This window comes from Parus major, chromosome 11, assembly GCF_001522545.3.
Source record: "Parus major isolate Abel chromosome 11, Parus_major1.1, whole genome shotgun sequence".
NCBI lineage: Eukaryota > Metazoa > Chordata > Aves > Passeriformes > Paridae > Parus > Parus major.
This window is the reverse complement of record NC_031780.1, coordinates 8484248-8509454: the sequence shown is the minus strand read 5'-3', so window position 1 is coordinate 8509454 and position 25207 is coordinate 8484248. Positions and strand designations below refer to the sequence as shown.

At 44.7% G+C, this 25207-nt stretch overlaps 1 protein-coding gene across 1 annotated transcript; it reads right to left on the bottom strand.

Moving 5' to 3' along the window:
- Positions 1-264: 264 nt before the first annotated feature.
- Positions 265-24819, bottom strand: HSF4 (heat shock transcription factor 4). The gene is made up of 13 exons (XM_015640289.1): positions 22209-24819; positions 18546-18654; positions 17435-17562; positions 16466-16590; positions 14210-14285; positions 12713-12777; positions 11001-11100; positions 10184-10308; positions 8219-8443; positions 6838-6943; positions 5628-5693; positions 4009-4096; positions 265-2900 (listed from the first exon to the last, which is right to left on the bottom strand). Exons 1-13 carry the CDS (start codon positions 22329-22331, stop codon positions 2650-2652), a joined length of 1587 nt encoding a protein of 528 aa, XP_015495775.1. The 5' UTR covers positions 22332-24819; the 3' UTR covers positions 265-2649.
- Positions 24820-25207: the final 388 nt, after the last annotated feature.

Below are 25207 nucleotides of genomic sequence, written 5' to 3'. Positions count from 1 at the left end.
ACTGTGATCTTGATATTAGCAGCTATATCTGCCCTGAGTGGCATTTTAGTTTGAAGAATTCAGCAGCTTTCCACACTGTGTTTACTTTGCCACATTTTCCATGGGAGGTCTCCCCAGCCCCTGTGGATGGCCACAGCCCACCAGCGGGTCCTCACAAGGGAATCTGAATGCTTAGAAACAATTTTCACTACTCACTGAGGACTTGGGAAGGAGACAAGGAATAAGGGATAGATGAAAGGAGTGAGAGAAATGCCAAAGCAGGACTAAATGAGAAAAAGGAAACATGTTTAATTAGTGTCTTCTGTAAAACTTTACAAATGTACAGCATAGTGCAAAAACGCAGTCTCAGCACATCAAGTAAAATGAACAGTGTAAAAGCCGAGGAACACAAGCTTCCTTCTTCACAGGAATGGTTCCCAGGTGCTCTTCCTGGAGGTTCCTCTCTCGTCATCAAGCTCCAACCTCACATTTATTGTAGAGCAAAAAGCCTAAAGAAAACCCCAGGAGCACAGGCTGGAGCTTGTCCTGCAGGACACAGCCCGAGACGGAGCCAGGGCCGAGCTGCACCTGGCTGTGCTCACAGGCAGTTCCCCAGGGGTTCATTTCTCAACCCCAACCAGACAATCCAGTCAGACACAAGCGTGTGCCCAGCCTCAAGCATGTGACAGGCTCCATAAAAATACAGGCAAACTACTCAGGAGCTTGAAGTTAAGCATGTGCTTAAACACTTTGTTGCATCAATACATTCAGTGTTAACATGACAGCAGCCTAGAGCGTGGAAGTTCAGAGAAGGGTGTAAATCTTGAACATACACTGTCAGTGTCAGGAGACACAGGCAGTTTTCAATTACCTATGAGAAAAGAAGTAAACAGAGTGCAACTCAACGACTTTCCATTGCTGGAAAGGGTAAAATGGGCTGGAAATGGGCTGAGCTAGGTGAAATTTCTAAGCACAAATCTGTCAAAAAGAAAAACCTTGTCCAGGATACACTCAAGCACATCATCTAAATACCAGGCCAGTGGGGGCTGCTGGAATTTTCCCTTAGTCCACAAAAACAGTGCCTGGGATTAATTCAGGAGCTCTCACAGCCTCGCTTCTGCACAGACCACACAACCAAGGCAGAGACAGAGCTCCCAGCGCAGGAATCAGCTGGGCAAAATGTGCTCAAAAGTGAATGTTTCTGAACTAACACATTTGTTCACATAGTGATAAATGGATGGAGGAAAGGGCTGTGACAGGAAGGTCCATTTTAAAAATGCTCATCTATTGAGGAGATTTTCAGCCTGCACTCATCTGACTGATTAGCTACACCTTGGGGTGTATGCTGCTTGACCACAATGAAATATGGATCATAACCAAGAATTGTCACAGCAATGAAGGCAGGCAGAGCATTTCTTCAAATGATACTGGCACAGTTTAAACCTCCCTGTCTAAGCCCTTAGGAGGCCTGAGTTAATTGAATTTCCTGGGTCTGTCCTACTGCATTTGGGTAACCTTCCTAAGGAAAAGCAACTCAGGTAGAAGATACTGAGATAAATAATATGTTCTCATTAGAACTACAGCGTAAAAAACAAAGCTCTGCTTTGTTGAGAAACTCAGTTGTCAGAAAGCACATGGATGGGGAAGGTTAGTTCAGCCTTTAAGGCTGGTCTCAGATGCACAAAGGGCAGAAGAAAAGTTTGTGGGACATGGTGGGCTAACCATTCTGCCTCTCTCCTACACTGAGAAGCTGAGAGTCCTTCTAATAAAGGGATCCAATAAATTAAACTGTTTAATCAGATTTTATACATCAATAAACTAACAGGCATTTCTTCAGGGGAAATAGAACTGGTCAAAGCCAAGGAAAAAAAACCCAATGGACTAGACATGGAATACTTAGCCAGCACCAAAACCCAGAGTGCACTCCCTCAGCCCTCTCTGCACATGGAAAATTGTGTGTGCAGAAAAGTCTATCCCTTTTATATTTTTTAAGTACGGAGTGCCCTACCTTTATGTAAGAGAAAATAAATTTGGGCAAAACAAATCCCAAACAACAAAAGCTCTCAACTCAGCATGGGATGTTTTGCAGCCTGTGATGATTTCTAGCTCCCCTAAGAGCCAGAGGCACATTCTTGGTAGGGTCACCCAGAAAACAAGCTTCTACACACCCCAAGAGATCATTTTCCTGTTCACCCTAGGATGAACAGGTGCATCCCATCAAACCCAGAAAATGGATTAAAAAATTATTTTATAGCATTGGACTGGCATGTAGAAATATTTTCCTAAAGAAAAACCAGCATCAACAAGGGTCAGGCATCTTAGCTAATCTGTGCTGCCCCAATAAAATCCAACAGTTTGCCATTGTGGGCACTAGTCAGGGTCACTATTTTATGAAGTCTCAGATGGACTTTAAAGCTACTTTTCACTTAAATTTTATTAAAATATTTGAAATTTCTAAAGCATTTTCAAGGAAAAAAAAATCCTGGCAAGTTCTCACTCCCCCTTGGAGCAAGCACCAGAAGTAGTATCTTGTTTTTAGAAACACTGAAATCCAGGTGCAGGGAGGGTAATGCAACAGCTACTGAACACTTCCATCTACTCATTTAAAAAAAAAAGGGCACAAAAATAAACTCTCTTACGGGTGTCTGAGTCAGTTTTGTTTCTTTACATTCAAACCTGTGGATGCTTGGATGGTTGGGAGGGAGTTGTTTCTTGGAAGCTAAATCGCTGGCTGTTGTCCATTGAAGAACTCAGGTTCAGAGGGATATCCCCTTGGACACCCACAGAGGACATGTAGGGAGCTGTATTTTCAGAAGGAACATAAAGTGATGAATTTTCAGGCAAGCTGATGAGGTCGTTCCCAAAGATGGTCTGACGGTCCAGGAGGAACTGCTGGGCACTTTCAAGAACGACATCTTTCCCTGGGAATGGAGAGCAGAAAATTCAGCTTCTGAAGGCAGGCTGCCTGGGTTTACATAAGTAGAACTGAAAAATCACCAATCCCAACTGCAGCAGCAACTGAGGAGCCTCACTCCAGCAAAATGGCTTGGAAGCACCTGAGTAGAACTTGGACTCATTCAAAAGCGCATTAGAATCAAGGGGAGTCTCTGCAGGTAACCAGGTGGGGTTCTGCCTGAAAGCTGAGATGCCTCACAAGTGAAAAAGGGATGACTGAATGTTGGAGACAGTGAGAAGAGTATGAGAGCAGCTGCTCTTCTCCTTCATTCAAGATGTATCATTCTCCCTCTTTGTAGAAGGACCAGAAAGGCTTTTGCAATCAGGGGGTGCTCCAGGACTCTCTTCAGTGTACCTGGGCTTTTAACGCCCTTAAGGTGCTCAGGAAAGAGGCTGAGGCTGGAAGTCCTTGAATGACACACAATCAATCACAACTGGGGCAGGCTCAGGTGGCTACAGCACCAAACTGGGGCAAACAAGAGCTTCTCTTTCAGGTCTGTCTATGAACAGCTGAACACACATGAACACTCATCATGATTCCAAAACCTGGACAACACTCTTGGATTCATATCTAAGGTCAATGACACACTTTATCAGTCAGCAAGTGGATCAGATGGACTGTTCCCTTGAGGTCTGCTAAAAAGTCTGGAGAAAGAGACACACAACCTGTGCCTCAGGCTCCCAGCAGCTACTGGGGCACCTCCTCTGCAGCAGGAACCAGAGGAAACCCAGGACTGTAGAGCTCTTACCACCCCTAACCACTGAGATCACCACACTGCTCAAAGGTGGCAATGAACAGGCAGAGAAAGCAGTGGAAACACTGACAGTCATGATGGGGACCCATTGCAAAACCAATTCGGTTCCATTTACCCTCAGTTTATCCCCCACCCTTTTCCCACAGCTCAGGAACTGGCTTAGCAGCTGCTGTGGAAACCCTGCTGACTGACAATCACGAAAGTAAAATGACAGACGTGGTTTTCTCCCTCAAATGGCAATCTGTCAATGCTGGACATCATATCTGGCTGCCTGAATAACATCCCACTGCCAAGTGCACAGAGCTGCTGGTGCTCCTACCTGGGCAGGTGGTGTTGAATTGTGGGTTGAACACTTTTGAGGACAGCTCAGTTGCACTCTTCTCCAGATCCACTGTGAGTCGCTGCATCTTGATGCAAAAATATAAACTACAATGTACAATTATACAAAGACAGGGGAGCTTGTTAGAACTAGGCCATGTCTGAGCACCGGTGCTTTACCCCACTGCACAACACCCACCAGTAACACAAGCTGTCCTCCCTGCCCGGCCTCTCCTCCCAGCCCCGCTGCACTTCACAGAAACAGCCACACCATGTGCTCAAGGGCAGATGTGCCTGAAGGACCGGGCTGTGGGAGGTGTAATCCCCTATTCAGCACTGGCTAATACGGTGTGAAGCTCATGTCACATGAGGGCCCAGGCTGGTGTCACTGTGGCTGCCATACAAAGCAAACCCCAGTCCTCTACAGCCAGAAACAAAGAGGAAGGCGATTTTCTTTCCATTTTCCTATGACTGTCTTTTAAGTGAAGCTAGTTTTTGCTTACACAGTGCTCTAGGCACAGAGCTCCTGCATGCATTGCTTCCAGGCTTCTCCATGCTCATGACTTTCTGTAGGACAAGCAAGAGCTCCTGGGAAATTTACTGGGCTCAAGGACTGAACTATTGAACATTGCAGCCTCCTTTCCTGGCCTTTTCTCTCATGGAATGCTTTTAAAAAGGTTACAGTCCTTGCTTCCAAGACTTGCTAATTAATATTAACTATTATTATCTTAGACAGTCTCATTCCTAACTCTCAGGAAGTGGAATTACCTAGTAAATTCAAAATTATTAAAACTTAAAAAGGATGTTGATATCATGAAGAAGGCCTAGAGGCCTTTTTGCATTTCATTAGAGTAGATAACACTCTCCTTGTGCATCTCTAGAAATATCTGGCAGAACCATCCAAGCCTTGAGTCACACAGGAGAAAGAACCCAGCCATGCAATACACTTCTAACCCTAATGCTTCTGAGCCTGTAGTTTCCTTCACTGTTTATTAAACCTACTCTTTCTGCACTGCAGAAATGTCTGTGTAAATATCAATTCCAAACAAATACTGCCAAACAATTTCTCCTTGTTCTTCATGTACAGGCATGCAGGAACCTCTGATCTAATTGCATGGTATTTTACTGCTTCTGAAACATACAGGGATGGCTGCACTTTGTAAAGGCATATTTTATAAAGAGCTTTGGCACAAAGACACTTTATAAATCTATGGTATTAGTAGGATGTGACATTCTCACTCAGAGAAAGTTTAGAGCAGCCAGTTGCAATTAAAGACTCCAGGACACCAACAGTCAGTCAGAGGTTGTCTCCAGACAAAGCCTGGCTAAGTGGGGAAACCAGGTCAAGAGTATAATACAACACTCTCCTGCTGGCCCCAGGAGATGCCTACGTGCTGTGCTTTAGCCCACTCTCCCCTCTGGTTATGAAATAACTTCCTCAGTTATGCACAAGCTCTGCTTCACAGTTCCATTATTATTTAGGCAAGGAGACCTAGGGGAAGAGGTCCCTGCAGTGGGCAGGGGGTTTGGAACAGGATGAACATTAAGGTTGATTCCACCTCAGCCATTCTGGGGTTCTATGGCTGTTATCATCATATCTCAGAAATACACATCTCTTACCGGGGACAGACTGGCTTCCATTTCAGTCAAATTCCACTCACTCAGAGATAAATTGGGATTAAAGACCTGTTGGGACAAAAATACAGTTAGGGCTCTGAAAGGCATAATGGTTTGAGATTCTCATGCCCTCCCCTGCCTGCTGGAGGGTGCAGCCCTGCACTCACTGAAGCTGCAGACAAAGGCTCCTGTGCTGACCTGTGGCACAGCTGGGCTGGGCTGTGGGCATTTGTGCTGCTGCCTGCCAGAGGAGGCACAGCACAGACACCCCATGCCACTGTCCTGTCACAAACCAGGATGCTGGTTTGAAAATCAAAGCCCTTTTCTGCTGCTCTTGAGTCCTAGGACACTCCCAGATTCACATGACTTATTTTAAAAGTATTCTGAATTTAGTAGCAGAGGACTGGTTACTGTTGCATTACGGCTTTGGTGGCAATTTCTTGAGAAGTCTGAGCAATTTGGGAAAAGGAGCTGTTGATCTGGGGCCAATTTTATGATTCATTCTCACTCTTATGACATTAGTTGCACAGAGAGAGAAGTGTGTCAGTAACAGGAAAACGCTTCCTAATGAGAAACAAGAAACAGGAACCGACAGTCAGTGACAGAGCAGGCCATTAGCAAAGCTCTCTGTAAAGTCAGAATCAAGCACAGACACTTGGGAACTGACTTGAAGAGAATAAGATTGATTTTTTTTTAAATGACTTTTCATTCTGTTTATCCATGTAAGCTTACAACATGCCTTTATCTGAAGCACCTCCTCAAGGGGACATATATTTGACATATAGATTTTTTTCTTATAGAGTTATTTGATTATTGGCAAAAAACCTTTCATATACACAATCTAGGAATATCTAAGATGTAAAATATGCAGAAAATAAATTAACCCCTACAAACTAGCTAGAGAGTCATATTATGACATCAGACCTGACACATTTATTTTACATAAATGTGTCAGGTCTGATGTTGATTTCTTCACCAAATGCAGTGTTTTGTGCTCCTAGAAGTTCAAATATTAAAAATAAAATAAAATAAAAAAGGCACAATTTAAAGCTGAAATCTTATGAGCAGGTCAAAACAGAGCTGTGACTCCACAGGCTACATGTGGCAGATAAAATGCCACATGAGAACAAACAGCATGACCTGATTCACAGCCCAGAGGAACCTCTGTGAACTTCACAGCTCTGTTTGATGCAGCCTTCCCAGCAACACTCACATCCAAGAGGCTGGCAGGCTCCAGGCTGTACTGCTGGCTCCTCAGCAGCAGCTGCAGCCCCTCCAGGCTCCAGTCAGTGCCCTCCAACGGCTCTGAAATATCTGTTCTGAGAAAACACAAGGGGAAATATTGCCACAAAGGAAACTTGCATAGAAACCTACAGAAAGCAGGACTGAGCAGCCTTCCAAAAGGATGTTTATGTTTAAATCTCATTTTGAAAACCAAGGACCCACTGTCAGCCTGGGTTTATGCCATAAAATTTGATTTAATCCTAGAGTACAACTCGGCTGAGCACACAGGGGACTGGGCAGATGGAGATGAGACAATTCCTCTCCTGGGTGACACGTGGTTTGGGGATGGATAGTCTGTGCCCATCTCCTTAACACTTGGAAAATTAAAGCTGTCCTTAGAATAAATCCTTTTAGAGATGCACTTGGAGCCAGAACAGGCTGTGTTGCCATTCTCATTGGCCCAAGATGCTGGAATTACTGTTAACTAATGCTCTTTAAAGGAGTGACTTTTAGCTGCAGGCATTTACCCTGCAGGCTGGTTTACTAGAGACATTCAGATAAATGAGCAACAGTGAGGCCCTACTGTGATTAAACCCCAAAACAGCTATAAAAAATTTCTCTTAAAATCAGGTCATTAAAAAAGGATCCTTTTTCTTCTAGTAATATGTTTTTAAGCATCCAGTGGGTTCAGAAGGAGGAATTTTATTCTCTGTAAGGACTTAAAGGAAAATGGAAGCTTTTCTGATAACCCTGTTGGGTGTTTTGGGTTCCTCTCCCTCATGGTCCTCCTTACATTGCTGCAGTTGCTACCAAGAATGAACTGCAGTTAAGTTCCACATCATCCACCCAGCTGCACCATGCTTTCCTTCTGCAGGGAGGCCTCCTGGACACTGCCCCGTGACATGGGTGCTGTTCTGTTGGGGTTTCAGTCTCAGAGCACAGCCCCAGAAGTGGCTCACTGGAATCACCCTGAGGCTGAGCCTCACATCACAGTGCCAATCCCCTGGGCAGGGGTGTAGCACAGTCCAGTGCAGGCCTGCAGATACAGATAGTCTGGGCTCCAGCTTTCACTTGGACCTTGGGCAAATCTCTCTCAATGCGAAAATCCTCTTCCTGCTCCCACAGCTCTGATGCACATCCTCTGACAGCTCTTCCTCTGCTGGCTCCTTCAAGCAAGTGATCCACATGCCCCCTCCCTCTGTGAACTGTCCCCTGGGACTCAGGAGTCGTCCTCCAGAAGGTGCCACAGGTACAGGATGGAGCTCTCCAGGCTGCTCTTGGCTACTCCAAATCACCCTCCCTCCCCACCCTGGGAATGGAGGAGAGGGCCATGAGCAGGCAGGGCCACAGCTCTCCCTGGCTCGCCTCACCTGTCCAGCAGTGCCCTCCTGCCTCTCCTCTCGGGTGGCTGGGATGTCCCTGGTGGGGCTGCACCACAGCTGCCCTTGCCCTCCAGGACAGACTGAACCATGGCCACCGGCAGCACCGGGGGCTCGGAGCAGGCCCTGCAGCCGGGCAGGGGCACCTCGGGCTCCGCGCTGGCTTTCACTCCAGGGCTCACTGGCTCCTCCTTGATCAGCATGAGGCACTTCTCCCTGCATCAGAGACACGACTGAGCACCACACACAGCTGCTCTGCAAAGGCCTCGTGCTGCTGGGAAGGGCAGGAGGACAAGGCATTGCTTCCACTGCCCATCAAACTGCCCCAGAAGGTCTTTCTGTTTCCTCAGATGGGCAAACGAAGCCAGCAGCCTCTTTCTTTTCAGCAAGCTCCAGAAACATGCTCAGCTGGAGTATCTGCAGTCACTTCATCAGTCACAGCTATAATGAATTTTCCCCATTCAATTGTTTTGCAAATACAGAAAATACATTTCTATGCACTCATCATTTCTTGGGTGAGTGTTATGGACAGGTTAAAGGGACACTGAGCTAGAGAGATTCCCCTGAAAAAGAAAAGTCTCCACCCTAGAGATAGGAATGGGATCAGTAAAACCATCCCATGCAGGAATTAGGATTGGATCAGCAAGCACTCTAGAGATGCCAATGACACAGGTCAGGATCTTGTAGTCCTGCAGGACTTGAACAGAAGCTGTTGAGATCTGACAGTCATAGTCAGATGTTTTACTTGGTTGAAGGCAGAGATTTCTCTTTTCCAATGGGAGAGGCACACCACATTATTTCCAGGTGGACAAATGACAATGAAGTTTTGTTTAGAAGCATTTTGTGTGTAAAAGCCTACCCTGCGTTACTTGTAGGAGACTTTAGAGCTCCTTGTGAACCTGCACAGCTGGAGCCAAAGTGACAAAGGCATGGAGATAACAGGGAAGGTATGTGACACTACAGAGCTTTCCTCAACACTCCTTTCTGATCATCTTCTCATCTCGTGGGGCCTAAATTCCCACCAGAAGTGCAGTTGATTTAGGAGGTACCACACCTGAACTGACTGGGGCCATGGCTGGCTCAGATGCTAAAGTCATGCAGACACAGCACAGATCAGAAGCCACCAGATGGCACTCAGTAATTAGTAGAAATAAGCAACTTAACTTGAAGGTTATATTAAAGATTTTCTGCCTTGGAAATGGCTTCCAGGTTTGTTTTTTTTTTAAATCTGAAGCTCTTTACATGCTTCTAGTTAATTTTACGGCTATGGTTTCAATTATGCAACAGATTTACAAGCAATTTCTAGAGTATAACTGCCTTGCCTTTAAGCCTGAGAAACTGTTTCCATGATTCATCTGTCTACTTACTTTCCACTGACATAGCTTTAGCTATTCTGCTACCAGCCCTAAATACACTGCATGTCTGTGGCAGGAAGAGATAAGCATTAAAATACTCTGCATTAAGTTCTTAAGTTACTGGGGCCTTTTCACAGAAAATTTGTCAAACATCGGAAGTTGTTGTGATGCAACCTTACTGTTCTCATTAGCTGTTAGATGTAAAATTTGATTGTTTCTTCTTTGCTAAAGCCAAAGGAAACCCTCTTTTCTCTCTTTCAACAAACCCAGCAAGTGTTAGTATCTCATTATTTGATTAAGTCTGAGACAGTCCCTGTCTTGAGGACAAAATATAAAGAAACATGGAATATTTCTCAAAAAGCAGAGTGGAAGTTCTCAGCATGAAACCCAGGACTTTGTTTTGAAAGTTATGTTGTTATTATACACCTCTAAAAATGTGACCCACTTTGCAAACTGGAAGAAAGTATTCCATCCTATATCTCTATAGAGATTTGTGAATCAGACAAAAACTTTGGTAGAATTACAGCCACAAAAAAACTCAAGAGCTGCATAGGCATGTTTATACCCAATTCTCCTTATTTTTAACCACAAACATGTTTACCTGTCATTTTCAGGAGGGGATTGCATATTCATGATGTTGGATGGTGATGCTTCAGTAACATCAGATATGATGGGTCCTCCAGTGATTGCAGGGCTGTTTAAGCAAGAGGCAGGCTCTGTCGATGGCTAAGAGGAAAGCAAAAGTCATATAGATTTATCATTCTGACCTCAAAACAAGTCCAAGGCCCTATCTGAGATGCTTAGGGTTTATTCACTGTCCTCCCTGTATGGAAACCAAGAAAGCTTTTACCTACTATGCAACATTATAATTTCCTCTCACTTTTCCTCCAACAGCACAGAGGAAGAGGTGTGAAATAAACCCTGTGAAGTGTCAGCAACCAAGAGGTTTCACCATGTCTGACATTTTGCCTAGACTGCTCAGCTTCTTTTGGAGGGAAAGATCCAACAGGGCTGTATGGGCCTCTCATGCCAGCTCATGTATTTTAACTGCATGACAGAAGTGTTTGGTGTCTGCTCTGATGATGGTGGGGACACCTCAGAGGCTATAAAAATCCAGCTTTTAGAACTCACTTCTTCCTCTCTTCCCTCGGGGTGAACCAGGCTGGGGTAACAACATAGAGAGTTCAGTGTGCAGGGTCTGCCTTTCCCCACCAAAGCTCATGGCCTCCCTCATGAAGGCATCTGTGAAACTGGGGAGCTGAAGAAGTTTTAAATGTCACCCAGCTAGCAAACATAATTTATTCTTGACTGCCAAGCTCTTGCCAAATTACTAACTCCATAATCTCTGTTATTGTTTCAAACATTTCCCCCCCTGGCCAAAGCCATCCCACAGAGCTCAGAGGCTGGGCTGAACCCACCGACTGTATGAAATAGGGGTCATGGAGGGGCTCTGCAGACAAATGCCGGCTGAACTTGGACACTGGTGGAGCTGAGATCCCGTTGTCAAGCATCAGAGGCCTGTGAAGAGAAACAGTTTTGTCTTCCAGCAGGTACTGACTGGCTCCTGGCTGCTCATACACAAAACATCCCTCAGCCAAGAGCTCTTGTCCCCTGTGTCCTCTGGTTTTCCTTAGCTGTAAGAGTCTTTCTTGCCTGGTGTTACAGGCAAGGAAGACAAAAAACTGTTTTGGAGGAGATCACAGAGAAGGGAAGGATGCAGACCTGCCCATCCTGCCCAAACTACCCAGAGCCCCCAGGCAGCACTCTGCTCTGCACCAAGTAGCTCCAGGCTGCATTTAGAAGAGAGGCAGGAAAACAAAATCATGAAAGATAAAACGCTAAGGATGCAGATATACACACAAGAGCTGAAGTTTCTGGAAGACAGACCTTTGTGTTTCCAAGGAAGCAGGAACTCAAATTACCTTGCAATTGCAGTTGGTTGTGTGAAGTGTGATCCCTCACCATAAGGGGGTCAAAACAGTTGCTGTGCAAGTAGTTCTGTGCTCTCCTGTCCTTTTCAGCACACTTTCTCACTAATTATTTGCCTTTTTACAAAAAAACAGTTGTCTAAGACATTTCTTTTGCTGCAAAGCTTTTACAGGGAGGACACAGCCCTGACCATGAAAACTAGAGGTCAGATCTGGCATCTCATTTCTCTGCTTGCCCACGCTATCGGAGGAAAAATTCCCGTCATGAACCTCAGCAACTCAGCAGCTTCTATTCTCCCCTTGAGTCCTTTTCTTTGCTACTTGCAGTGTTTAACTCTTCCACGAGACTCAGCTGACAGGGTAGGGAGAGATGCACATACCCTGCTGGCTTGTACAGATTATGGGCTCATGCATTCAATCCTGTGTTGCCTTTACAACCCTCATAGAAGGAGTCAGTCAAGAACACTGACTTCATGAAAATTGACTCCTTTGAGTCACTCATGGGAGGTCTGGCTCCTTTCTCTGCAGCATGGAGAAGTTTCTAAGTTGTCAAAGCCCACAAGGTAATAAAGGTAGGAACTGGAGGCAGGTCCCTGTCCTCAGCAAATTCCATTCAGAAGTCTCTTTCCCTCCTTTTAATCACAAGCACCACAAGGCAAGAAAGGCATAGCTGCTCTCCTGAAAGGCATTAAGCTTCCTAATTCAACTCTATTCACTTGCCTTGAAGAGCCTATCTAAAGATACCCCTCAGCTAAAATTTTTCTCCACCTTCCTCCTTGTAAGGCCTGCAGGTTAACACCACCAAGTGTGGATACACACCACACTCAGTGACTGTGGGTCAAACTGAAGATGTCTGTGGGCTGTTTGGGCCCAGCCCTGCACCAACAGATGACAAGTGGAAAACTGGAACCTGTAGGACCAGCAGTGGGGTCCTGCCCTTTAGCCTTCCCCTAGTTAGCACTCCCATGTCCCACTGCGCGCTGTGTTCCCCAAATGAAGGTCACGAGCTGACACGGTGCTTCTCTAAAGGGCAGTGAATGGAGCCTGTCAGCAGGTCTGACTCTGCACTTCAGCCCATTCATTTCCCATCACCATGGAGCCCTGGTCCGGTGACCGCCTGCCTGGGTGAGCTGAGCTTGTGCTTTTAGTGAGGGGGCAGCATTATGCACCCGTGAGCGTGTGCACCACACACGGGTACTTACAGCTTCCTCTTTATCCCAGTGCTGCTGGGGCTTGATTGGAGCTGGCCAAACAGAAACTGAATCAGCTGTCAGGAGAGATCAAAATCCAGTGTTCATCAGCAGAGTGATTCAGCACTCCCTGCTCTCACAGCCATTCTTATCTCACGCATTCCTCCCTCCCAACAGCACCCCAAAGCTGGGAGCAGCCATAGAATGTAGGAGCCAAATTGCATGAGACATTGGAGCCCAAAACAGAAATGAGCTGTCCAAGAACTCAAACAGCCTGCCAGGCTTTCAAGGCACACAGACAGGTGCCTGCTTTGTGCAAAGATTCCTGGATGCATGTGCTCAGCACTTTCTCTCTCCACTTTGTGCACAAAGAACTTCAGCTGGTCCTAACAGACCTGTGAAGTCCACATGCAAACATTCCAAGGCCTGGAGTTAGACCTGGATGCATTAAAGTTTTCAGAGACATTTAGAAGGGGTGCTGTAAAGTCTGACAAAGACTTTGCAAGTGAAAGAGTCAACTCCCTATGGAGAGCCTGGATGGAGGTCTGAGCTCTTTCAGTTGAGTTTTTCAGCTCTGTAAATGTCAGTGTTGATATAACAGGACATTAAAAGGGAAGCAGAGTAGCTTTAGAGAGAAATCACTTAGCAACATATTCCCAGGTCAGCTTGAACTTAATGCTCTGCTTTGACCTCCAAACAAAGAGAGCATTATTATTATATATCACAGCTGGCTCTTACTCATTGCTCAATATAATAAAATAGAGTTGCATAAAAGCCTCTACAAAAGCTCTGTGAAGCATGTGGCTGGCCCAGCCTCAGAGCTGGAGGAAGGCTTGATAACCTCGTGCATTTCTGGCCAGTCCTATGACTCCGTGATGCCACGTGAGGGTCAGAACATGGGGACCGGGATATGTGACGTGCTCAGTCATGTCAGCACCATCCAGGAATCACTGGAGAGCCTTTTCTACATGGGTCATGCTAGATTTTAAGGGAGATGGTTCTGCAGCCTAAAAGGTTGTACATTAATTCCTCAGCTATAGCAGTAACACCAGAAAATGTAATAGCTGCTGTTACATTCCCCCAGTGGGGCAATGGGTGGCCAATTCTGCCACCTCCAGCTTTCCACTGGTGCTGGCAGGAGTGGGGCTCCTCTCATGGACAAATGGAAGAGGAAGATTTGGGACACCCAAAGGCATTGGTACAAACAGAACATAGCCAACACAGGGCAATTAGTGAGAGTTGTGCTCTCTTGCTCAGGATTTCAACAGAAAAGTGGTTTCTAACATCACAAAAAGGACTGACAGGGAAATGAAAATCTTTTGCTTAAGGGTGCAGTCTGTGCTTTGTTAATGACCTGTTTCCATAGGACACATAAAAGCATCACACAACTTAAAAGAAAGGGAAGATAATTACATTGCAATATCACAGTGTGGAGATTATGGGACAAAAGATCAGAGGAGGACATAGACCAGGCAGTACAAGTGAGTTTGGAGTTTATATGACTACTACCTTGTTGATGACTTTCTGTTGCTGTGAGTGGTTCTGCCGGAGAGAAACAACTTCTCGCCAGAGAACTTCATTTTGCCTGAAAACGAAACAGAAATTTTCCATGAGAACAGAGACATCAACAGCCCATGGTGCTGCCATGATGCACAGGAGATTCAACTGTGCAAAGTCTGTCTCACTTCTGGGCTCTTGCAGTGTTTGGATCTTTTCAGGGACCAAACAAGGTCACACAATTGCTTTCCTTTTTCTTCCTTGACCTCAAAAGAACTAGAGATCAAAGACTGGAGGAAAAACAGATAAAGAAAAGCCAACATTTATAGGCAAAGGTAACAAGAGGACACGTTTTTGTGGAACATTCGAGCCAAACTCAGAATTTCAGCAAGGCCTGATTTGTGACTGTGACTTATTTAGATCACCCAGACTTCCATGGGAGCCAAGAAAGCCCAGCCTCTCCACAACTGCACCAGTGCTCCCAAAGACAAGATCCTATGAACAGAGACCCTGTGTATTCTACCTGCTTAAAACTCATACAAGTGGTGGTTCAAATGCATGTTTGGGAGTGACTGGAGCAGATAAAAGGATGCTCCTGCATCTCAGAGCCTTGAACTAGGAGGAGCCACTGATTTAACCCAGCACAGACCTATATCCAGCTTGTATAAAGAAAATTTATTTTCTGTCTGTAAATGAAGCAGCATAGAGGTGAGCTTACAGGCTTCCTCTAACAGTCAGCCCCACTAGGTGGGATGGAGAGTCCATGCTGCAAAAGGTTTTGCCAGGCAATTTATCTCTAGAATATATGGATGTACCTAAACTGGCCAGCAAAACCTATCATACAGGTGAAACTGATAAATCCTTTTGCTTTTTGGTCTTTCTAGTGTGGATGGATGCTAGAACTGGGAAGGTAAAGTCCAGAGATCTGAAGAGCACAGTAGAACAACTTATACAGCAAGAATCTCTGCAGTGAAGTTTCTGTACTGGTACTGACAGGATTTCCAGCAAAGCAGCATTCCTTAGTCTGACAGCTTGTACTGGAGTTATGTCCTAATTGTTCTTCACCAGTGTAAATTTCTTAACAGGGATTCAGCTTGGGATTTCTCCTCTGTCTCAGTTTATTAAAATCATATTATTTTCATCAATTAAATGCAATTTTTCCAGATGGAGGGAGCACACAAGCAAATCAAAAGGGAGAATAAATTAAAATCAAGGCCAAATCATTAATATTGGAATTCCCTAAAAATTAAATCAAATGCAAGCCCAGAAAGTCATTGCTGTTGCAGTTGGATTTCACAGTGCAAACTCATGCATGTGCTAAGTGTGGGAGTCATTAAAAAATGATGTAGGATAAAAATATGTATCCATTGCACGTAAGGTACTGGGCTGGAGTGAAGTTTCCCAGTATGCAGAGTTCTCTTAAGGCCCAGAATGACAGTGTCATCTGGTGGTGTATGAATATCATTAATGAATTATCATTATAGAAGAGTTTGGGTCTATTTGTTTATTCAAATGCTTTTTAAACAAAGCTCTCTGTAAAGATTAAAATTCTGTAGGCAAATAAAAGCCTCTCCAAGTACATGGTTTATATAACCATATCCACTTCCTAATCTTTTAGTGACCATGTCTGAGTCAGAAAATCCCAGAGTCTCAGACAGCTGGAGGTCAGGCAACCACATGCAGGAAGCATTGCATCAGCTTGGTTTGCTCTTACCCAACAATTCTGGCCATGTCAGATGACACAGTCTCAGGGAGATGAGTCTATGGAATAACTGATACAGAAGTTCTTATATACTATATTATATTATAATATACTATATTTTTTAGTCCAGTCACAAATTCTGGAGGTGAATGATGGCAGAAAGGTAATTTCTTAATATCTGGAGTGGACTCTAGCAAATTTCTGCCAAGTACTTTTGTATGTGCAAGAGAGTTACATCTTTATCACCATTTCCATCTGGAGGAAATAGTGATCTAAGTCCCCAGGTTATGCACATATTTCCTGTCTGACCTTCTCTGTGCTTTCCTCATCTGTGAAGGGAAAACAAACGAGACAGAAAGGCTGAGCATTAATTCATATTTTGTAGATCAGGTGTGCATAGAAATCCTACATGTTGTTGTCTCAGCAGATCTCTGGTCAGTCCCTGGCTCCACGTGCTCCCTGGGGAGGGAAGTGTGCAAGGTTCCTCCTTTCAACCATTCCCCACAATCCACCACTCCAGAGAAGCAAATGCCCGTAAGAAGCAGCCTGAGTAGGATTCAACTCACTGCTTCATGTCCTGCACTTGACACTCCATGTTCTCCTGCTGACTTCTCAGTATCTGTACCTCGTATAGCAACCTGCTGAGGTCCTCCTGGCGCAGCTTGGTTTCCTCACTTTTCACTACTGACACCTGAGGAGAAAAAAATAAAAGGTAGATTTTACCTGTGCAAGAAGGGCCATGGACAGAGAGAGGTGGTGGCTCAGGTGCAGGACTGTCACCAGCTGAAATACCAGGACCACATGCCAAAGAGTCTGAACTATCCTGGGGGTATTATTGCAAAAGCCAAATAGAGCAAAGTGCAGGAGAAATCTATTCATAGAGGGTCTCCTGGCAGAAGTACATTCCCTGTCAGAGTAGGGACCTATTTCAAATCAGCTTGGGGGGAAAACAAAAGTATTTTGAGTATCAGGGAGGAATTGATCTAGATAGATTTAATCTTTCTACTTTGACTACAGAGATACTCAATCAAGCCTTGTGTTATACAGGGATGTGTCTGACATAATGCTTCAAATTGATGTACTACTCTTGGATTTCCAAAAGGTTTTTGCTCAAGTCCCTTATCAGAAGTTGCTATGCTAATTCAGTAAGAGAACACTTTGAGGGTATTAATAACAGGTTAAAAGTCAGAAAACAGAAGGCAGAGTAGGTTGTCCTTGTATAAGAAAAAGAGGTGTCTGTTGAGGACCCTGCAGGATTTATGCCATATTTCTCTAGGAAAGCAGTAACAATTCAAAGGCTGAGGGGTGAGAAGCAAGCCTGGCCCTGCAGCACTTCACAAACATCTTGTGTTACAGAGCAACAGAGCAGAAAAACAGATAAAACTCCGATGCAAGCCAAGCACTACAAACCAAGAACCCCCAGCCCAGGTGCACATGTGTGTGGGGAGGACAGGAACAAGACCAGGGTGATGCTGGAGTTATGCTGAGCAGGATCTGGCAGGTGCCTGTTCCCCCTCCCACAGAGTGCCTCTCACCTTCCTCTTGATGTGCTCCAGGAGGTGCTCGTGGCCCTGCAGGAAGCAGAGGTGCTGGAACTCAGTGTCATCCCGCTCAGGCTTGACAAGCCCACCCTGTTCGATGTTCACCACCTTCCTGAAGCCGTCTGCACAGAGAAGACATGGCTGATGGGCACTCCCTCCACCTCCCACCCTCATCACTCTTGAGGACATTTCTGATCACCCTTCACACTTTCTGAGCTGTCAGTGCTCATACCTGGACATGCTTTTGGGCCATATCCACCAAAACCCAGGGCAAGAGAGAGCCTTGTGCATCCCACTGGCCACCCCTGCTGCAGCCTATGCCATGAAAGTGTTTCTGCCACGGGCACGTTGGTCTGCCAGGAGCTTAGGGAAATCCTGTCTCAATTTGCAAGCCACAGGGATTCAGGAGAAGGTTTTGCAAAGGCACAGACCATCAGCAGGTACCACATTTGGAAAAAAAGGGTGATGTGCACATTTGGAAATCTGCTTTGAATGATTCTTTGAAGTTCTCAAAAGGTTTCTAAGCTGTATTTAAGAACTGGCCTAAAATTTACAAAAACGCTACTATAGAGTGAAATAGCAAAGTTAAAACTTGACTAAGGAACTTAATTACTCAATTAAAAAATTCCAAGAACTATCAGAACAGTCATGTAGAAGTGGCTGAAAATCACACCTAAACCTCCTTTAAGGGGTAAAAATGTCTGATCAGCAAGGCAAGGTTTGCAGGGAGAAGTGTTCAAGAACAGCACATTCTGGGGAAGGTGTCCCAGCTGGCAGCTGGATAAAGCTCCATACAGAATAAAATGGAAAATTAATAATAATAGGTCATCAAATCATTGCAAGAGAGGCAGAACACCTGGTAGATGAAAGTTCTTAGCTCACATCCTGAAATGTAATCTCAGAAATTCCATGCTGGAATTTAAGGTAAGCACAAGGAGATCACTAGTCTGGGATCTGAGGGGCAGATCTTCTTTGTCAAAATCAATAATGCCACAAGTCATATACATGAGACCCCAAACTTTCCTCTGTACAATTCTCTCCCATGTCTCTGTCACCCCCATATCTGTGGGGCCCACATGTCCTGGGCCCTGGGAGCTGCACTTACACATGTTCAGCTGCCGGACAAAGCTGGCCATGTTGTTGTGCTTGAAATACTTGGGCAGCACCTCCTTGGCAAAGCGGCCTTGGTCGAACACATGGAAGCTGGTGCCATTCTGCAAAGGAGATACGGACAAAGATGAAATCAGGGGAGCATCCCTGAGCATGAGAGGGGCCCAGGAGGAGTCCTACAGCAGGGGAAGTCTTGTTTTCTGAACTGTCACCTTGAAGCTAAGAAGAGTGACAACAACCCTCAATGACAGATGTGCTCCTTTCAGTTCTGGTACAGTCAGGTCTCTGTGGCTGCAGGTTTGACAATTTTCTACTTTTTGTCACTGCTTAATTGAGAGTCTTGGACGTGAGAAAGAAACCACTGACTTGTGCCCAAATAGCTGGTAGGTGGTCTGGGATCAGCCTCTCTTGCATGGACTTCACAGAAAGACTCAAGTCGTAAGAAGGCCATGAAAATGGGAATTGCCATTATAACCCCTGCCATTATAACCTACTTGTTCAGATCTAGCCACAGTCCATCTGCTCCAGAGCACAGCAGTCCTGAGGGAGCACTGTCCGGAGACATGGAGCAAGAAACATTGCAAGGCAAGAAGCAAATCATCTCGGGAGACACCACATTTTCCTAGAAGCTCTACACACCTTTTATTGATTATTTTTAATAGTAAACAGCCACAAAAGCAACCCACAAAAATGTTGATAGCCACGCTTTGCAGTCCAAGCTAGAAACTCACATGTTAATCAGATAAATCTTCCGTTTCTGGGGTTGCATTGCAAAGACCCATGACTGACAAACAAGGCAAACTGCCTGAGATTGCTGGCAGAGAAGATGCACTGTAGGCCATGTGCTTTCCCTGCCTGGCCTTCTACCTGCTGACAGCTACATCAGTGCAATGACATCAGCAGATATTAGGGACTTGCCTCGGCTGCAGCTGAGTTTCAAGGGACAAGGGCTAAAGACAGCAGAGCCTGCACCATGTTGGCAGGGAAGGTCTGAGACCAGCACTCCACAGTCATCCTCCTGCTGTGCTTGGTGCAATTACCAGCAGTCAGAGGTGTGTCAGCCTGGGTAGGTATTCCACAGGGGCTGCAGTGTTTTGTAAGAGCTTTCAGGCTCTGTGTGCACTAGGAAGTGAGTCCCACCTTGCACCCATCAGGGGGTCTGCAGCAGCAAGGGTGTGCTCAGGGAAGTCTGGAAGTCTCTAAAACAGGGAGTACAACCAGGGCCATGAGATAGCTCAGTGACTAAAGAGGGGCTGGTGTGTGCCTGCAGCCTGCCCATGGCCACCAGAAACCAGCCAGCTGGCAAACCCTGCTGCTGTTCACTACATTTCCATCACCAAATGGTGCCAGTTGCCTCTGTGCTCAGGCTCATTTGGCAGCTCTAACAATTAACACTCACAAACACGGGACTTTGGGTCAGCTGCACTTCTTGCTCCTTGCTTACTACTGCAAACACTGAACATGACTGTGCCTCAACAGTGTTCTTTGACCATTTTGGGGGTCTTTCCTATCATTCCTGACCCCAAGGCTGATCAAGCACTTAAGAGATTCACTGACAACCTGCATGCTGAATTATCCTCACAGACAGAGTTTGCAGACAGGACAGCAGGGACCAGGGTCTCCCAACACTATAGACACTGCCCTAGGGACAGAGCTGGTTTATTCAGTTTCCCTTGTGCTTCTGTCCCTTTACTCTGGGATACAGCTGTGTGTCCCAGGCTGGACCCACTGATGGAAAATGAGAAGCATGGGAGTTTTGTACACCTCAACAACTCTTTATGGGCTCTCATGAGAGGCCAATCCTTTGAATTCAGGGCCACAGTGTTCTCAGAAGCTGGCACACTCAGAAAGGCTCCTACAGACACAAGAGACTTTGGGGTTACTGTGTGTTCACCGATGAACTGTGCATGGGCCAGTTTGTTCCCACACTGCAGCTGTGCCTTGGCTGTTTTACACCATGGGAGCACAAGCTCGGAGAATCTCTGGAAGTCTTCTCTGCTCAAAGCAAAACTGACTCTGCAGCATGACAGTCGTGGCAGATGCTTATCTTAACTGCTTTTGACAGAACCACCAGGACAGACATGTTGTGCTCTGACAAGACAAGTGCTAGTCCAGGAATTTGCCAGTTCTCCCTTACTGCATCTTCCATTTAAAAAATTAATTTAATTAGTTCTTTCCTAATCTACCACAGACACAGAGAGCAGACCTTTCTTTTCCTTTTTATACAACACACTTTAGTGTATATATAAACCATTACTGCATTTCCTCTCCATCTCTTTTTTCATGCTAAGAAACAGTTCATAAGTCCTTATGGGTCCTGTTTTCTAGAAGGACTGATTACACACAGAGATTTTAGGTATGCACACAATCTCTCTGCTCCAACATCACCAATGTATAGAACCTGAAGAATATGAGAAACATGGATACCTGCAACAATAGAAAAATTAGACACTTAAAAGCTTTACCAAAACCTCCAAGGATGCAGTTGTAGCCTATGTTAGCTTGCAGGAAAGCAGAGCATGGTGGTGGTCAGTTAAAAATAACAGTGTTCTAAGTGTAACAGAGAGGGGACTATTTACACAGATTAGAAAACAATTTCTAGCTTTAAAATCCTTATTTAAAACACGTGATTCCAAAACGTGGTGCTTTTCAGAGGTATGGCCATGTAATACCAGCATCAAACAACCATGGTCACAGATATCAGTGCAGCTCAAATCCTGTCTCAGGTTTTGAATGAAAACTCTACTGGACACAAAGTATATGTAAGAAAGGCTGCTTTAGACTTTTTTTACCATCCCCTTTAAATTTGCTTGTGTTATATATTCTTGATTTTGGAGAACAAATTTATGCACAGAGTTTATCTAATAACTCCCTGTTGAAAACAAATCATGTTATTTACAGCAAGTCTTAGGTCAAAATCACAATGTGGTATCAAAAATGTTGTATAAAGGGGACAAATCATTTTATTTCTGTGACTGCACTTAGTATATTAATGCCCCTATGACAAATAAGAAGCCAAAGCAAAGCAATCAATCCCTATGAAGCTGTACAGACAATATATACCCACATCGCCATGATCATCACACAGTCTCATTGAAAAATCAGGTAAAGGTCTTCCAAAATGGTTTACAGTGCCAGTCTGAGATCTGTTTAAATTATAAATTTGAGTCTGAGTTCTGAGTGTTGTTTATCTGCTGCCTTCTAACTAGACATTTGTGAGAGGCTGCTAAGAAACACACGTTTCTTTTCAAAACAGCAGTGAAACTTTTTAAGGGCTTTGCACATTTCCTGACAAATGTCAGGGAGCTGCAGATTCAAGCAAGGTGAAAAACATTTCTCTCAAAGCATGTGGAATTCTTAGAATTTGAACATTAGACACTTTTTTGCATGTTTCAAGTGAAATGTGCAAATACTATAATTAAAACACCCACAAAACAGTTGCCCTTCTGAAACAGAAAAGCCACAATATTTCAGATAAATAATACCAAGTATATCCAAAAGTTCCTGTACTTGAATCCTATTTTTTGCACTCTGCCAGTAACTGGGCAGCACCTGCCAAGGACAGGGCAGCTTCTGTGCCATGCAGTTCTCGGGCCTGATACCTGGGTTTTCCCTGTGGTTGCAGGCATTAGTGACACCCAATGTCTTTTGTACTTACAGAACTCCAGCAGATGAGATGGTTCGTTTCAGGGTCTTCCACCAGCGTCCAGAGTTTTGTTAGGAAGGCTGGGACATTGCTGGAGTATCCATCCATCACCAGAGAGCTGGGTGAATCCTGCATAGCTTTGCAGTGTCCCAGCTAAACTGGTCCCATTGCCCTGGGCGCGCCTGCGTTCCACAGAGAATGAACCACCCAATTTTATCCCAGGCCAGTGGAAAGTAGGCGTCCAGGGAGTCACATCAGCAGTGCTGCTCACACTCTTAAAAACTCAGCACAATGGGATGGCATCACCAGCCCCAGAGAACAATGCACAGAATGAAAATGCACTGCAGCCGATCTCGCAGAGCTGTGAATAAATACGCAGCGTCATGCAAAGGGAACACGTGCTGCCCACCTTATGCTGGGAGGTGAGCAAGTCACCAGAGCAAACCCACCTGCCCAGAGTCTGTGGGACACCCAGGCACAGAAATCCCAGGCTTGTGAAGGCACCTGAGTTGTTATTTTGGAATTTTCTTGCCCTAAATTTTGGCTGGCACAGATGAACGATAGCTGGCCAGACTCAGGGTTGTACATCTTCAGCAAAACTTTGAAAAGTCAAAACTGTAAGCAGGTTTAGCTACTATGTTATTTGTCAACAGAAATTATTTTGCTCTTGCGTGAGAAGAGAGGATGCTAAAAACAGCTACACATAGAATCTATTAGACAATATGATTTTATCATTAGTATAAAAGCTTTAGACAGCTCTAAATATATATGTGGTTTAATGTCAAGGTCATTTCAACTCAGAAATTGCTCTTTAAGTGACTAATAAAATATAAAATCAACATTAAATTTTCCTGAGGTCCTTAGCAAAAACTTGCAAAGCTCAAGATTCCTGCTAAAAATGAAGCAGAGTTCTCAGCTGATAACTACAGAGTCTTTTAAGGCCAAGCACTGAAAGAGTCAGGAGGTGAGAAGAGACAAGGTAAGCATCACAATAAGGATAACAATGCATTAATTTTTTCTTGCGATTTTCAAAGGGCAGCTTAGGACAGTGTACCTAAGAATGTGGTATTTCCCCTAAAACCCAAATCACCATTAGTGACTGACAAAACCCAGCAAGTAAGACAAATTTTATGTAAGCAGGTGCTAGTCATGCCAGAAAACATCATCACACATAGGAGTCACAAGGTCAGTAGTGCCACAGCAGAGTGGAGTAGATGTTTGACGTGCACTGGAAATAACAATCAGGTTATTCCTGCATAGGTGCTTGGACAGAGGACCCCGTTCCTCTCAGCTGGCCTCTGTGAAGTGCCAAACAGAGCTGGAAGGAACAGCTGCAGCCCCTTGTCTGCACACCTGGAAGACTCTGTGTCCATCTCAAATAGATAATAAAATATTCAGACAAGGATTTGTTCTGGGATGTAATGCCACAGTTCTGGCACTGGAGCAGACATTTTGCCAGTTCAGTCAGGTGTAAAAATGGGAAAACTTCCAAAACTACAATTCATTCTCAAGAGTTCCTGTTGAGAAAAATGAAACAGAAAAAAAGGGACAGAGATACACATTAGGATTTAACTAACAGATCAATCTGGACTACAGAGGAGGTTAAAAAATCAAACTTGAAATTTCACTGTATTTTGAATTTGAACTTAAAAAATTATGAAAATCTCTTGGTCAGTTGTTTCACAGTTTTTTTAAATCAATCTTAAGAAGCTGAGTGATACTTCTCAAGAATTAAAAATGTCAGATCAAATATTTTTTTGGGGGGAAAAAAGGTCTTTTTCCTACAGTGAGATTTTGCTACTCTGAGTAATAAAAATGCAAGGGAATTTTCTGGTACTGCTGCACTGGTATTCAAAAAGCTGAGACAGATTTCTCAAACTGTGGGGGAAAAACCTCTTTGCAAGCAGAAGCTCTGCACAGAAAACAGCCTCACATATCCATTTTTTACTGAAAGTGCAACAGGAGGCCTAGAGTAGAAACCAGCAGCTTAATGACAGTGGTCCTTGTCTGTGATGAGATCTTGCAGTTTGGAAAAAAAAAACTTTTTTGACTTTGACTCCAGTTTGCAAAAACTGCATTTACAATGTCTGACACAACAAGGGAAAAGTGTATTTTAATCAACCTTTCCTGTGACCTATAATGCAGAAGAATAAGTGCCTGGGAAGAAGGTTTAGAGCATCAGGTCTAAACCTTACTTAACTTTTCCATTTTCCTTCTTCCAAAATGTGTTGCATCTCTCTTCTGGATTTCTGCACAAACAAAACTACCACCATGACATGTTTTTACAGCCCTCTCATAACCAAGTAAGAGATTTTTAACAGTAAACATTCCCCTTTCCAGGCCAGCACTGGAGTGTGTGCTAAGTCTCACACTCTCACTCTGAATTTCATGGCATGTCCTCTCGCTGTGGAAGCCCCAGGTCCCAGAGCCACAGCATCACCTCAGCAGCACAGGCTGCATTTAAATGAAAACCCATGCACGAAGAGAGCCTCAAAACAGGGTCAGAGGTGAAATCCATGAAGCAAGTATGGAGCAGCAACGCAAAAAGCGAAACACAGGAGGGAACACAACTGCAGATTTTTTGAGAATATGCTGCTTTGAAGCGTGACTCCTTACTTTTGAGTGTGAGGTGGCAGCAGCACAGCAGCTGTGCTATCTTATCTACCATCATGTCAGCGACAACCCCTTCCCACCCAGCCCGGCTACAGCAGCCAAGTGACACCGTCCTGCTTCCTTCCTGGGAACTCAGCATCTTCTGCCATTTTCTCTGACAATCACCTTCACAGCTCGGACATTGCTTTTCCACTTTTAGCTGCTTTTAATGCTGTCTCTAACACACATCTGCCAAAGCGTTAAGGCAAAATGAGGTCTGGTGTGTTCAGCTCCTTTTGTTTTATGATTTCCTTAAAGCCTTTGGAGCCATTAAGAAGGATTGTGAATCTCACAGACAGTAAGAGTGTGCTTTTAGCCTTCTGACTGCTGCCCTAATGGTCCAAAGATACACATCCCAA

Coding starts and splice junctions, on each gene's coding strand:
- HSF4 (XM_015640289.1), bottom strand. CDS start 22,331: ATGCAGGATTCACCCAGCTCTCTGGTGATGGATGGATACTCCAGCAAT. Junction 11,101..12,712: donor ACTGGGATAAAGAGGAAGCT/GTAAGTACCCGT, acceptor TTCTCTTCACAG/GCCTCTGATGCTTGACAACG. Junction 2,901..4,008: donor ATTCAACACCACCTGCCCAG/GTAGGAGCACCA, acceptor CTCCATTCCCAG/GGAAAGATGTCGTTCTTGAA.